The sequence below is a fragment of the Macrobrachium nipponense genome, chromosome 44, assembly GCF_015104395.2.
Source record: "Macrobrachium nipponense isolate FS-2020 chromosome 44, ASM1510439v2, whole genome shotgun sequence".
Lineage (NCBI taxonomy): Eukaryota > Metazoa > Arthropoda > Malacostraca > Decapoda > Palaemonidae > Macrobrachium > Macrobrachium nipponense.
The window spans coordinates 8,129,535-8,145,702 of NC_087221.1; the positions used below are offsets into that span (position 1 = coordinate 8,129,535).

General features: G+C 37.1%; 1 protein-coding gene across 8 annotated transcripts in view; it reads left to right on the forward strand.

Annotated features, from left to right (window-relative positions):
- Nucleotides 1-4,086, forward strand: part of LOC135204019 (dachshund homolog 2-like) — a 183,555-nt gene extending 179,469 nt beyond the window's left edge. For all 8 annotated transcript variants that reach the window (XM_064233954.1, XM_064233953.1, XM_064233947.1 and 5 more), the window contains one exon: nt 2,463-4,086. In XM_064233954.1, the coding sequence (XP_064090024.1) occupies nt 2,463-2,515 (53 nt within the window). In that variant the 3' untranslated portion in view covers nt 2,516-4,086. The remainder of the gene's footprint in view (nt 1-2,462) is intronic.
- Nucleotides 4,087-16,168: the final 12,082 nt, after the last annotated feature.

Consider the following 16,168-nt stretch of genomic DNA (forward strand, 5'->3'; position numbering starts at 1 on the left):
AGAGAGAGAGAGAGAGAGAGAGAGAGAGAGAGAGAGAGAGAGAGAAAGGCACGACATCAGAGGAATCATTTGCATATTTAGCGCAAACTTTTACGATCTCGGATAAGAATCGCCTTTTTTGATACATAATTAAATTTCAAGTGATTTTACGGCATTTAATCAAAGGTAGTCAAAATTCGGAGACAAAAACCGGCAAAGCACCTGTTCTTTCAGACTCATTTCATATTCATGTTTTATTTTTAACCTTCTTCTTCTTCCAAATTATTAAATCCCTGGTGGCACTCACCCTGGCCTCGACTCCTGTATAAAAGAAAGGAGATTGATCGACAGATAGAGATTGATTCTATTCCACAGTTCAGATCACCTGACACAGCAGGGCTACATTGCCCCCCCTCCCCCCCCCCCCCCCCCCCAAAAAAAAAGACACGAGAACATATCCAAAAAGTGAAGAAGCTTTAAAGTTGAACATTTTTGCTTGAATACAAAGAAGCTTCCAAAATGAAGATTTTTCATTATATTCATAACAGAAATGTAAAATTAAAGAGAATATTTTAGAATAGTTTGATAGTAATCAAGTGATGTTCATAAATTTAGTTAATTGATAAGGAGTTGTTTATAGTACATCAAGTTGACTTCCTATATAAAAACACTACATATTCACCTCTCCACCAATGCCCTATGTTCTTTCATATTCTTAAACATCAATAATAATAATAATAATAATAATAATAATAATAATAATAATAATAATAATAATAATAATAATAAATAGCAAGTCACTTTAACTCAAGGTGGATGTTTATTTAATATTCCCCCCTCATGTTATCGTGAAACTTCTTTATAATAATAATAATAATAATAATAATAATAATAATAATAATAATAATAATAATAATAATCCATAAAAATCTCAAATGGCATGAGTCACTAAAATGGAGAAAACCAATAATATAGAATAATAATAATCAAATCCGAGTGGATCTTCTTTGTCCTCCCACGGGTGACGGTAAGGGAAACATGACACAGCCACCCTCCCGCTGAAAACCGGTTTGTCAGCCGAGATGGGGCCGGGGTAGATAGGAGATCGGGAGGTTTGGAGTGACAGCAGCGCCGGGTTCCAGCGCAGACACTTTCGTTCATAACAATCGAAAAATAAAATCCACCATTAGGTGCTTGTGATTTAATAAATTCACACTGATACAACTGTGTCATTTTGATTTCAAACACTTGCTGTACATCGTAAGTACGTAATTGAGAATTTTATATCCTTACTGGAGATTTACTCTTTTGTGAAGCATTTACACAGTTTTACAGAAAATAATAGAATCATTCTTTCAACTGTGGAAGGGAATATAAATACGTTACATCATAATACACTTCACAAAAAAAAAAAAAAAAAAAAAAAACAACTCTGATTGGGCAAACACATTTGATACGAAAATTATTATTATTATTATTGTTATTATTCTTGCCAGTTATCAACAGCAGTTATAAGAAGTGGTGAGAGAGAGAGAGAGAGAGAGAGAGATACAACTTCCTCACGGCTACCATTTTTGGAGTAGAGACCCATAAATCTTTATCTAGGATTTTGGTGTCTTGGTTAAAGGCTGCGGCAAGAGGTAAGACTGAATGCTGATGACGAGAATGTTCTGCGGGCACATAAACTCTCTCTCTCTCTCTCTCTCTCTCTCTCTCTCTCTCTCTCTCTCTCTCTCATATAAAAGAAGAGCAACTGACGAGGGTTCTCAGAAACAAAACTCTTACTTTCACGTTCTATCTCTCTAAAGAATGATTGATAGAACAAAACAAAATCTTTCTCCTTCCTCCCTCCCCCTCCCTCACCACGTGATGACCACCCCCCCCCAAAAAAAAGGAAGAAGAGAGAGACATCTTGCATCGTACACAACGACTGGGATCAAAGCCCCGAAATCATTTCTTGAACAGCTATTGATTGACGAGATCAGTCCCGGAACCGAATCAATGTATATTGTAAGAGCGAGTTTAGCATAGAATTTACATATTTAAGTCGCCCTAATGAAATTCTTCTCTCTTTCTCTGAGCTGCTGCTGCTGCCATTGTATATTGTTAAGTCTGCAATAATAAAAGAAAAAAAAAACGACTCCTCAGTAGCACCTCCCCCACCCAAAGAGGAAGATGCTCTTCCATTATTTTGTTCTTGTTTGCTTTGTATTGTAGGTATACAGATCAGATGTTGTATATTCATAAAATAACGAATGCAACACCTACCAAAGAGACAAAACATACTCCTTAATTAACTCTGTCTTTTAATGACTGGCATTTTATTTAACGCTTTAGTCTACAAAGTTGCTTAAATCCTTTTTTTTTCAGGCGCTTCTCCATAAAAAAGAAAAAAAATCAATAACTCTGTCCTTGTATGATTGTGATTGACACATCGCTTTAGTGAATGACGTTGCTTGACACTTATTTTATTTTCCTTTCAGATGCTCCGCCCGTTTACTTCAACAAATCGCTGCTGTTCAACTGCTCAGCTTAAGCCGCTGTCATCTGCCGCATCATGATGCATGTGAATAGCGTATAATGAATGGTGTTGTAACATATAATGTACGCAGACGAAGGAGCACCTTCTCACCTGGAGGTGTCATTGTCGTCGTCGAAGCCCCGGTTGGCTGCCGGTTGCTGCAACAACATCACTCCTCGCTGCTCTGTTCCCTTCGGCGTGATCTCGGCGGCTGTTTCCTCAGCCTCTTCACCGCCATGAAGCAAGAAGCTTTCTTCTTTTCTTTTTTGTGTCCCCCCACGGGTGGCCAGAAGGGGCGAAGAGGACTTCATTGCCATTCCGAGGCGATCCAAAGTAGCAGCGACCTCTGGTGGACCCAGCAAGCAGCAGCAGCAGCACAAACGGCGGGAATAGTTGCATAGCAGCCTATTGATCCTGGCATAGACAAGGGCGATCGCACCAGAAGGGGGCAGACCCATTGAAATGCTATGGGTGATCTTCGAGTTTTAAAGAGTCACCCCTAATCCGGACTTTATGAAGATTTATTTATGGCAGCCTCATGCTCCAATTTTTTTTCCTCTCTCCTTTTTTGGAAAATAAAAAGTGAGCCTCAAGGCTGCAAGGACCTTTAGGCGTAGGTGTAGTTTAGGGCGATATTGTGTTGGGTGTTGACCTGTTCTTGAACCCTGCTAGTGGGCGGCGAGGGGTTGGCTTGGTATTGCCCCGCCGGCCGGCGGTCGTGAGTCCTGAGCGCACGACTTCCGACGCGCTTACCGACCCTGCCACTATTTGAAATTTTTGCTGCCAATTACGTGGAGTTTGTCGTGTCGGAGTTATGATACATCCTTCACCGGCAGCCATGAATACACACTAACAAAGTATTCGGATCGAGAGAAAAGCCGAGTGCGAGGGATGGTTGTGGGCAGGAGGTGCCACGAACAATGCCCTATCACAACAACGCTCTGCATAAGATGATTGTTTCGTTACAATGTGTCTCAAGTGGAGATCGTCTCTTCTCATGCCCGTGTGAAGGCAGACAGTGCCCGTACCCAACAGATGTGTAGACACACTCCCAACGCCCGATATAAAGACGCTATATCCCACTTCTTGAGTAAAACTGATTGTGTCCAAAAATGATTTGTATTGATGATGAGTTTACTCTGTGTCTAGATTCTCATTCATTGTGAGTGCCGACACTAAACAAAAAATGAATAGTATCTGTTCCTCCAGATACTTGACGATGAAAAAATAGAAAGTTCATTTCAATTTTTGCCGTAGTAAGTAATAGATTCTTTAAATATAAATCGACTAAATCAGTTCAGTGAAGACAAAAGATCAGACGAACGCGAAAGGAAGTATTTCCAATGACCTCGAATGGCCCCACAAATGAAGAGAATTCGAGGCAGGAGGAAAAACGTCTAATGTTACAAATATGTCAGGCATTTAAGATAAATAAAGAAGCCCATTTCCTCTCCGTTTAGTGTTTACTATAAATTATAAGATATATGTGTGTCTGGAAAACATTATAGTGAGAGTCAAAGCAAAAACTCCAAAAAAAGAATGTATGATGATGTGGCCGTGTGTGTGTGTGTGTGTGTGTGTGTGTGTGTGTGGTGTGTGTGTGGTGTGTTGTGGTGTGTGTGTGTGTGTCATTCTGATTAACACTCGAAACAAAACAATTGAATCGTGTTCAAACTCTCAAAACTAGCAATGAAAAAAAATCATGTGCTTTTTATATATAAATATATATAATTTACGACTTATCTACTGTTCCATTTCAGCTGTAATTTCTGTTTAATTAAATCTAAGGATGTTGACATATGCAGTGGTAGAGAAACATGGAAAACAAAAGTATTGATGTATGCTGCATGCGTTTGGGAAAGAGGGCCTCTCAAACAGTACTTTTCTTTTTGGTTGCAAATGGGAAAAATTATGGATAAACACCACCACTTGTGTAGATTTTTTTTAATCTCTGTAACTCATCCTTGGTCGGGTTGTTCCGCTGATGTGCCATTCATTCATTCATTCATTCATTCCTTCACTCTTTCATTCATGCAAGGGGGTTATTACTAGTGGATTCATTTTTTTTGGAGCTGACGGTAAATATCTGCATCTGATGTCACGGAAGATAATCGTTATCGGCCGAGACTCATGTGACTCAATGATATCGGCTTTGGGTATTCATCGTCGTCAACTAAAAAAAAAAAAATAATAATAAATAAAATAAAATAAAATAAATGAATAACTGACTATACTGTGTATCATCATTTCATTACAGCAAATTATTTTCGGTGTTATTTGGAAGAATAAAATATTTCTTTTAATATTTGTGACAATACTGATCTGTTTCTGCAGTGTCAGTGATTTTGACGTTACCAAAATGGCTGGAATAAAAAAAGGAAAGAAGAACCTTACAGTCATAATAATTAAAAATTTAGCAAAATTCGCAGTTATTGTCCAAACAAGATGAGTCATCGGTGAATCCTCAGATCAACATTTTTCAAATGCGCCGCTGAATCCAAAACCAAAACGTGGCGCTATAAACGGTATTAAAATGTCCCCTTGTTTTTGTACAGGACAAGAATAAACTCGGAAAAGGATTAGGTCGTGACCCTCTCTTTCCCTCCCTACTTGTCCCTCGAGTCTCTCTCTCTCTCTCTCTCTCTCTCTCTCTCTCTCTCTCTCTCTCTCTCTCTCTCTCTCTCTCTCTGGTGAAATGTAGAGACCCAGATCCGGAGAGTCGCCTGCAGACAACCCTCTGGATCTCGGTCAAAATTCCTGACACCGGAACCATTATCATTATCATGTCCTGTTGAGTTAATATTTTTTCCCTTATGGTATTCTGCTTGACCAAAATAAGAATGAATTTGCAACTATAAATACAAATAAATATATATAATCTATTTACATATAGCAGACTGAATTCTCATAGAAAAACAAATCGTGCTGCTTTGTTCTATAGGAAATAAGTCACAAATGTATGTACTATGGAATAAATGTTGGACCTCTGTAATATTCGTGTTTGCTTTTCTTCTCATCGCCTACAGCAACAACTACATATTATAAGAAGTATCTACTCGTCATCTTAAAATATGCTAATTTGTAAGAATTGTCTTCAACATACGAATTTACTATCCTTCTCTTATTCCCTCTCGATCTTTCCATATGAATACGATCGTGTTACCTTACCAAGGTTTGAACTTGAGATGCAGAAAAGTTTGGATTTCATGTAAACCATCGAGCTCTGAAGGAGGACGCACAATATTAGAAGTGATATGAAAGTCATATACGGTACAGTAAAGGAGCACTATCTCATGCGAATGACAACTTCAGGGGCCATCCTAATACTTCTATCATGGCGCATACCTGAAGGAAAAATGAAAGCGAAGCTAGCCTAGGCAAGGATAGACGCACCTTTTGAAAGAGCGAGAGTTATGGAGTCGAGAAAACGAAGGGCAAAGAGAGCTCCAGAATTTGCCTGTGTAAGGCGAGGTCTAGTGAACGCATCACTCAAGAGTCATTGATCTACGCGAAGTGGATGTGGAGATAAGTGGCCTGACGGGTGTTTCACTATCGGCTCTGCCCTTGGAAGAAAGAAATGGATCTGTCTTTCAACCCAAAAAGAACAGAAGGATGATTATGGTTACTTTGAATGCCATATAGAAACAAATCAAAGGTGCACACTTAATTAATATTAATAATACAGCCATCCTGGAAAATGGTATTCAAGCTGATACGAAACGTCGGCGCTAAATAAATGGATAAAAGACAGAAAACGCGTCTCTATACTAAAACAATATGGTTTGATCCTTGAGTAATTGCTCCTGTCTTCATAACTTATACATACATCTCATCATACATAAATAAACTTATAACATATTAATATCTATATTTATAATTATATATTAATATATATATAAATATATATATAGTATATATGATAATTGTAATAACCACAATCCACCCCTCTTTAACTTGTCGAATTTCTTAACGACCTGTTTTGGATACGCGTCTATTAAAAGCTTTATATCACAAAAAAAAAAAAAAGTATAGAGAAATTCTGATGTCGTAGGCCAGGATTCGATATCGCATCGTGATAATCAGAGAGAGACAGCGACGTTACCGACTGAATACGAGGTCAGGGGGGTATTTTGGTTAAAAGAATTACATGCGTATCTGTTAAAAAATGGCCGGCTGATATATTATTATATATATATATATATATATATATATATATATATATATATATATATCGAGCTACAATGTCCGTTTAATATCTAATTCGCTCTACTCGGAAATTAATATATTTTTCATATATGCTTAACCGAAGGGGAATTTTTTCTCGATAATAGATTGCCTGGACCAGGGCGCGAACCTATGGGATCCTTTCAAACCCAGGAACGTCAGTGAAGCTTTACCTACTACACCACCGCGAGTGGTGTAGTAGGTAAAGCTTCATGACGTTCCTGGGTTTGAAAGGATCCTAGGTTCGCGCCCTGGTCCAGGCAAATCTATTATCGAGAAAAAATTCTCCTTCGGTTAAGCATATATGAAAATATATAATTTCCGAGGGGTAGAGCGAATTAGATATTAAAGGACATTGTAGCTCGATATATGTATATGAATCACGGAAATGTGATATGACTTTTATTTTATATATATATATAATATATATATATATTAACTATATATACATATATATATAACGGCTATTATAAAAGACATTCTAGTGTGCTTATAAGCTATTACAAGCCATAGTAGAAGTCCAGGAGCCAAATATCATGATACTCACCGAAATGTACTAACTTGGGAAAAAAAAAATTTCATTCATATTGGTAGAAAATATTCATCGGGGATCAGTTTGCTTTCCCTTTTGAACTGAGTCCAATTGCTGTCATGGAGACAGTGCGAATATTTAATCATGAAAGCATAGCACTGGAAGAATGATGAAATCATAAAATACTGAAGCGACAAAAGAAACTTTGAACTGTTGATTCTTAACGGAATTCATAACCAAACTTCCTTGAAGACAAGAAAGGCAGAACACTCTGAAAATAAGTCTGCATTATTCAGCGTTCTTTCCGACATCTCGTCTTCTTACGCTAATTAATAAAATGGTATTTCAACTGGAAAAACCTGAGAGATAAAAAGAAGGCCTTGACCTCATTTCTAGATATGAAGCGGACATACCATCAATTTAAAGGCAAGTCCTCTCGATTATGATTTCAAGGCATCAAGTACTGAAAAGTGACAATTTAATAAATGCCTTTTACTCTGCAAGTGTGCTCCAGCTGTAAGAGACGACGATATCCTTCGATTTCCAGTTCGCAAAGACCTTAATAGAATCTCTGCAGAGAACTGCTGATATTTACGCAATTTATTAATACTGCTTTCAAGAAAAATAGCAGTGTCCTTATTTGGTCTCATGTACTAAAAAGTTCAATGTCAACATTTCCATATCACCTTGACCCTTTTGTCTTCTCATTATATCCATAGTTATCATAATAATAGTCATTCAAATAACAGCCAAGGAAAAAACACGATTCCTTTGAAGCGGTTGTTTAAAAATACCTTATAGGAAGAGTCGGCACCGACTGTCACAGGGGAAAAGACGGGACAGGGCGCGAGGGAAGGTCGTCATAGAGTCGAAAAAAGACAATGAAATCTGTTAAAACAGGGGAAGAAAGAAGAATGATGTAATGCATCTCGATGGATGGTAAGAGCCATCTACTTCGTCCGTCTGGGTTGGTCACTTCCCATTCACAGGTGGGAGGTGAAGAGGAGATGCAGAGAAGAGCTCACTCACTTCTTGATTAGTATTCGAAAGGTTTTGGCTCGCTTTCAATTTGCGTTATCACTGACTTCATAGTTATGAGGGATAAACGTTCACTTTTTCTGCTCCCTCAACAAGATTCCATCGTTCAAACCAAGTGAAGGAGACTTCCAAGTGGACGACTCAGAAAAAAAAGTGAGCAAATTAAACTGTAGTACACCAAAGGCCAATCTAGAATTGACAAAATTTGTATAAATTGAAGTAGCAATTTATACAATCTCGAAGGATGGTGCTGAAGTGCTTCGCATCCTCGGTTTTTTTTTTTTTTTTTTTTTTTTTTTTTTTTGTGTGTGACAAACATGGAAAGGAATTATGTGCATTGTACTTCAGGTTAAGGTACTTTAATGGGACGTCAATCCCTTTTGAAATAAATCAATAGTCTCCAGTTAAATCGGCTACCTACGAACTTGATTAAATCTATTATTATCTTATGAATTATTCACAATTTTGATTTAATTTTCCAAATTAACGTGATCAGATGCCATAGAAAACATATCACTCCTACAAGACATTTAAACACCACTAACACTAGGAGCGATGGAAGTAAATAATAAAAAAAAACTCCCTTTTACAATAAACATTATTGATTATAAGAATTTACAATTGCTCCAGTAACACTTGGGGAAATAAAGAATAAACAAAAAGCTCTCTTCAGAATCAACATTACTAATTATAATTCATCCATTCGTCGTATTTTGTTTTGAAATGAAGAAGCGCTCGGCATAGGAAGACCACAATCGTTAAGTAGAAGTCAGCACGCTACATACTCAAGAAAGTCACCTGGACATCGACATACGGTGTAAAAGTGTACGAGTGAGTGTGGGCGATGCGCAAGATTATATCAACACATTTATGTTTGAAACCTGGGTTGTTTTACGCGTTTATGTTTCTGTGAATGATAGGAGAGAGAGAGAGAGAGAGAGAGAGAGAGAGAGAGAGAGAGAGAGAGAGACTGCGCACTGGTGATACTGAGAGGCAACTTGCTGGCAGTACGAACACCAAGGGCAGTTATTCAAAACAATAATTGTACGCCCACTGACTTTTAAGGTCGTCAATAGAGACATGCCAAAAGAATGAACTGACCATTAAGACCTTCTTAAGAATATGCAAATCAGTCATGAAACTGAGCTGACAAAGAAAACAGGAGCTGTTAACAATGTAGTCATGGTTAATCCGGCCAGTACTGGGGACGGGTTACTCTGTTCTCTTGCTTATTTTCAAACCAGTTTTGTTTATTCATCCTCGTAAGGTGAAAGCCTTTGGGAATTGTTAAGATTTTAAAATGGACACATTGACCACAATAGTGGTAAGTGCTAAAGCAGTTAGTAGGGATTCATTCCTAGGGAAGCTGATCCTCATCACGAACTGCCAGACAGGCGCTTCAGCCAACATTTTTATTCCACTGGGACTGGGACGCTTCGCCTTGACCACTCTAAGCCATTTTCGACCTAAAATAGAAGCATAACACCAAACCTTACATTTTTATAAAAGTAAAATACAAACTAAAGAAAGATCACACTCGCTAATAATTCTTTATAACCTACGTTACCATAGAAAAAAAAAACACATTACGGAAAACATAGTGACTTTAAACTAATAAAATTCTGTGTAATACAATCTTATATATATAGCTGACGGTCGGATTATGTATGTATGTATATATGTATGTTGGTTATAGACGGCAAAACTAATGGACCGAATTTGACCTAAGTCGGACCATATATATTGATTTTATTGGGGATGGATTATCCGGGTGCCATTTTGATCCGGATATCCGGCCATGCTCAATTCTTTATTATTATCCGTAGAGGAAAAAAGAAAGCATTATTCTGATAGAAATTTTCGTGAGGATTCCAAGTATGCTCTTACTTTTCTTCTGCGATGAGAAATAAAGATGATACTAGGGGATGGTTCTTAGCTGAGTGATGTTTTGATCCAAATATCCGGCCGAATATCCGCCGGGCTAACTTCTTTGATTTTAGTTGTAGAGAAAAAAGAAAGCACTATTCTAAAAGAACATTTCACGAGGATTCCAAATATGCTCTTACGTTTCTTCTACTATGAAAAATAAGGATGGTATTGTGCTTCAAACAATGCCGGCTTATGGTTGTCCGCTGCCAGGCGCTAGCCAGCTCCCCCCACGACCCCCCGGTCCCACCAACACCCCCCCCCCCAAAAAAAAAAAAAAAAACTCAGGACGTGGAAAATAATTGACATAAAACAAAACAAACATAAAAATCAAGTAAAAAATCTTCGGCGCAATCTAGCTCTCTGTACAGCATATAATCAAGGCCACCGAAAATAGATCTATCTATATTTCGGTGGTCTCGGTATAATGCTATATGAGCCGCGGCCCATGAAAATTTAACCACCTCCCGGTGGTGGTCTGGCCTACATCGTTGCCAGACGCACGATTATGGCTAACTTTAACCTTACATTGAATAAAAGCTACTGATGCCAGAGGGCTGCAATCTGGTATGTTTGATGATTGGAGAGTGAATAGTCAACACAACAATTTGCAGCCCTCTAACCTCAGTAATTTTTAAGATCTGAGGGTGGACAGAAAAAGTGCGGAAGGATAGACAAATCTGGCACAATAGTTTTCGTTTCAGAAAACTAAAATTCAAGACAAGAAAAGAAAAAAAACCAGGATTGATAAATCAGTCTAAAGACTGGAAAGCGACAACGGATAGGAAATCAGCAGATTATGGATAACGGAAAGGAAGCTTGATCCTGGTTGAGTTGTGGCTTAAGTTTGTGAATGTTTATAGATTCGAAAATCCTTAGATCAGACAATTTTGCACAAGAATCTACGAACAAGAATCTATAATTCTAAAATCACTTAAACGTAGCCTTCCCTGATTGCATCCACAGCAGTGTTCTCGAGTGCGACCCTTCTTTGATTTGTATTTTACAACTATAAAATTCTAAGCTTTAGTGTTTTGGCTCTATAGTGTTTTTGGCTCTAATTTAGATCGAAAATGGCTCAGTCTGCCAAAGCCGAAACGTCCTATTGGAATAAAAAGGCTGACTACAGCGCTTGTTTGGCTGTTTCTGACGAGACTGATAATAATCATAATATTAATAATACTAATAATAACAATAACAACATGATTTATTTCAGCTCATGGCCAAATACAAACACGAATCCGATGCAATCAGTACAGAATACAAGTAAATGGAAAAGACTGAATACTTACTTTCATACTACTACTACTTCTACTACTTCCATCACCACTACAACTACAATAACAATAAGACATTTACGCATATAATGAAAGCGATGGGATTAGCTAACGCTACGGAATAGTATACGTGGTGGGTCACACAAGAAGTTTTAGCACATAAATACAGCTTGCGCGAGGGGCAATAATAATAATAATAATAATAATAATAATAATAATAATAATAATAATAATAATACCACTCTTTCCCCTTCATAGGGCTGGCACTTGAGAAGAACGAGTATAGCCTTCGCGCCCTAATAGTAATCTCCAGCTCCGACTGAAACTAAGTCGCGTGGAGAAAAACACAATTGTAATGACAAGCATCTGGATGACATCACGAGGTGATGTCTTTTTTCGATGCAAGGGAAAGCATCTCTGTTGGTGATAATGGAGCCTCATGGTTTCTCAAACACTCGAATATGCTCAGGAAAATGACAAAAATCCACGTTATTTACAATAATCCTTCATGAATATTCAAATAAGGATGCCTCATAACACATGCCAATTTGCAATGGCAGATACTATACACACGCGCGCACATATACAGAATTACATTCCAAGTAACCGTCAAAATTTTTGTCTCACATGACTATAGCCTAGTATGAGGCATTTTTGGATTAGGGTCCACTGACAAGGAAATGCGTCTTACGGTCTGCTGGTATATTTCATCTATATAGAACACTTAAGCACGTTACAGGAATGGGAGTGGAATAGCAGCATAATGGCTCCAAAGTGACAGAAGGTCTTTCCTGGCATCGTGTTGACAGCCATACAAATCTCATGGAGCATCAGTTTGTCAAACGTATCACACAGATTGTATGAAATCATGTGTTCCGGACCGGATATCGGAATTCATGTACAGATGCCAGATGGTGAGTAAGGAAGAATATTTATTGCTCTACTACGTATCTAAGGAGCAAAGGCAAGCACTGAGGCTGGGTCTCGCTGCTGTAACATATGGCAAATTCTTCTACTACATTCTTCGGCAAGTATCAGTCACTTGCTGAAAGCATTGCACTGACAGGGAAAATAAAATCATGTCATCATTGCGGCAGAGGTTGCTTATAGTTATTTTATTGATAGTGGATACGATTGGGAGAGACTTTAGTTTAACGTTCAAGGCATGTGTGTGTATCAAAGAGATAAGGTGAGATATTCCACCTTTAAGAAGTTTGTTGAAGAGCTGGGAGTTGCATAATAATTTATTACCCCATTTTACACAGAACTGCTGTTTTTATATATGTGAAACTGATTATTACCCTAGTATTAAATGACAGTGTTCTGCTGGATTTTTAGCTCTAAACATAATCGTTAAGATCAGTTAAGAAATGCATGGGAAATGTATCGACGCAATAGGAAATAAAGTGAGCATACTCTATTAATATGCTGAATTGCTACAACACATGCCTAATTGATTTGAAATTACGGTATCTTTACTATACAGCATGTATTATGTGTGTGTGTGGGGGGGGGGGGGGGTTTAGCTGATATTAAATAAACGATTTTCAAAGGAAAGTAATAGCTTAGTGGATTTTAGAGTATGCAAATTTCTTCTTTCTATTACAATACGATTAAGTATAGATGAGCGATACTTCCTTTCAGCTGGATCCAGTCAACGAATATGCCAAGAAGAGCCAGCATTTCTGCATACATATGTTAAAAGGTTTATTATATAAAAAAAAAAATTTTTTTTTATATAATATGGGGGATAATAATATAATATATATATATAGATATATATATATATATATATATATATATCTATATATATATACAGATAGATAGATAGATAGATAGATATATATATATATATATATATATATATATATGTATATATATATATATATATATATATATATATATATATATATATATATATATATAGAGAGAGAGAGAGAGAGAGAGAGACGAGAGAGACGAGAGAGAGAGAAGAGAGAGAGAGAGAGAGAGAGAGGGCGCAAATCTTTACACTCAACTATGTAAAAAGTTATTGAGATATTATATTTCTCAACAACTGAAAGTACAGACGATAGACTGAATCGCAGAACAAACTGGGATAACATGCCTCCAATGAAGGCTTAAAAATATGACATACATGAAAAACCTTCGTAGAAACTGATAACAAATAAAAAAACAAACAGTTTAATTTAAAAAAAAAATTTAAACATTTCGAAGAATTCCTTCCACAAAAATTCTCGTCTTAATGAGATTAAAAGATTTATAAGACTGTATTTTCTAATGACAAAAAAGAAAAAAAATTACAGTACAGAAATTAGTTGGAATATAAAGAAATGCTGTACAAGAATACCATAACGGGTTAAGTGGGCCTAACAGCGATGCATATTCTACATTATACATATATATATGTATACTTATTATATATATATATATATATATATAATATATATATATATATCATTATAAATATTACATTTATATATAACGTAATCACTCTGACACATGGTTTATCTCTCTCCTCTCTCCTCTCTCTCTCTCTCTCTCTCTCTCTCTCTATCTCTCTCTTTCTCTCTTACCAAAGTAAATTAAAGATTGTTGATGTATCAGTCCTCCGTTCATACTCGTACTTTAAAATAAACTCTAGGGTAAATATATATATATAGGGTATATATATATATATATATATATATATATATATATATATATATATATATATATATATATTCATTTTCCAACCTAGTTACGAGTCGCAGCAGTTGACCCGTCACATAATTTCCCACGTATATCAACAAAGGACTTGAAAGGAATGTTCCCGAACGAGTGTCATTAGACCACGACCACCTCTCAAAGTGAAAAGGAAAACACACTAAAAGTAAAACACAGCTTAAGAACAGAAGAAGAAGGCGGACAAACTGCTTTGTTTGTTTATATTGGTCTGCCTTCTTCTGTTCTTAAGTGAGAAGGGGTGGGAAGAGGATATCAAATAAAAAAAATACTGATATTAGTGTATAATCCATAGTTTTCAAGGTCGCTGAGATGAACAGTGACACTCCCGAAGTCTTTTAAGTCTAAGTTGAACACCAATAGCAATTGGGGTGCGGGGGGGATGGCGGGGGGTGATGAGAAATGGTGAAATATAGTGTCAAAAATGCTGTACACCGGTCCCCCTCGATTAGCGAGATTAGGGAATGCTGGGTCTGGTAGTACTTGAAAAGGTCACAGCCATAATTCCCATGAACATCCATGGGGCACAGCGTAGACCTTGCAACCCCATCCCATGATCCCAAGAAACTTGCAGAAAATGGGACGAGTAGCTTCCTGTCTCAAAATCTTTCAGATTGAAAGCTTATGGTTATAAAATTATGTGTTCGTACGCACACAGGCGTGTGTGCAAGAATGTCTTCATGCCAACTGCAAACATTCTGTTTTTCTACTGTATTTAAAGATACACAAGAACGTACTTACAAACATACATATACTAATCACCCCTAAAGAAGCAAATTTCGCTTATCCGGTCCCTCAACAGACAAAATGGCACACGACAACTCCTGGCAACAAGCCACTAGTCCTCCTAATTAACCGAATAAGAATAAATCAGAAACACGCTTTCCGTAAACAGCAAAATATAGATCAATTAAATTCGGAGAACAAATGTACCAGGTAAATAAGCTTTTACAAAATTACTAATATATTCGTTTAACGATAATACTGAGCAACGTTTCCATTCCATTTCTTCCACCCTTTCCAATTCCTATAGCCAAACACCCCTCCACCCCACCTCTCTCTCTCTATCTCTCTCTTTCTCTTAGCTTCAGCTAATCCTGTGTGAGAAACGAGAAAAGTTTGGTTGGAGACTTTGGGCTCATTACGACTGCAGTAGCCTCATTTCGTATGCACCCACTCTCGACCAGGCAATCAAAATCATATGCTCTCTCTCTCTCTCTCTCTCTCTCTCTCTCTCTCTCTCCACAATATACTTTGAACAAATAAGTTTATTTTATTACTCTCTCTCTCTCTCTCTCTCTCCTCTTGCTTCAAATGATACTTTGAACAAGTAGATTTATATTGATACCATGTCAGATATTTTAAGCAAATACTTTGTTATCCAATTTGTGGACGAAAGTCAGATGTTTTGTCTGGCAAAACCAGCGAATTTATGGATTTAGTAAATCGTGCTGAAATTGCCCTGAAGGACACTAAAATATTCTTTCCGACAAATGGCTTAAACGTAAACGAACAGAAAATCCAAAGTATGTTAACTGAATCTCGCAAATTAATTTCCGTTATTGCACCAAACCTTCAAATATATTGTGGTGACACTGCCATAAGCGCCCCCCACCCCACCCCACAAGTCTGTAAAGAATTTAGGAGTTTGTGTGGATCAATATAAGTAACACAGCAAACATAGTAAATGGATTATTGATATTCTTGAATAAAATTAAAGACAGTTTTAAACCAAGTAGTGCCTATTACAATTGTTCAGTCATTATCTTTAAGTATATAATAAACTATTGTCAAAAGTGTGGGGTCCAAAAGTTAGAGAATTTTGGCGCAAAGATAGCGATTGCCGTGGCCAGAAAATACTATCACGTTACCCCAATTCTCAACGAACTAAGGTGGTTAAAAATTGTCAGTAAAATCACATTACATACAGTATGTGTATTCACCTTC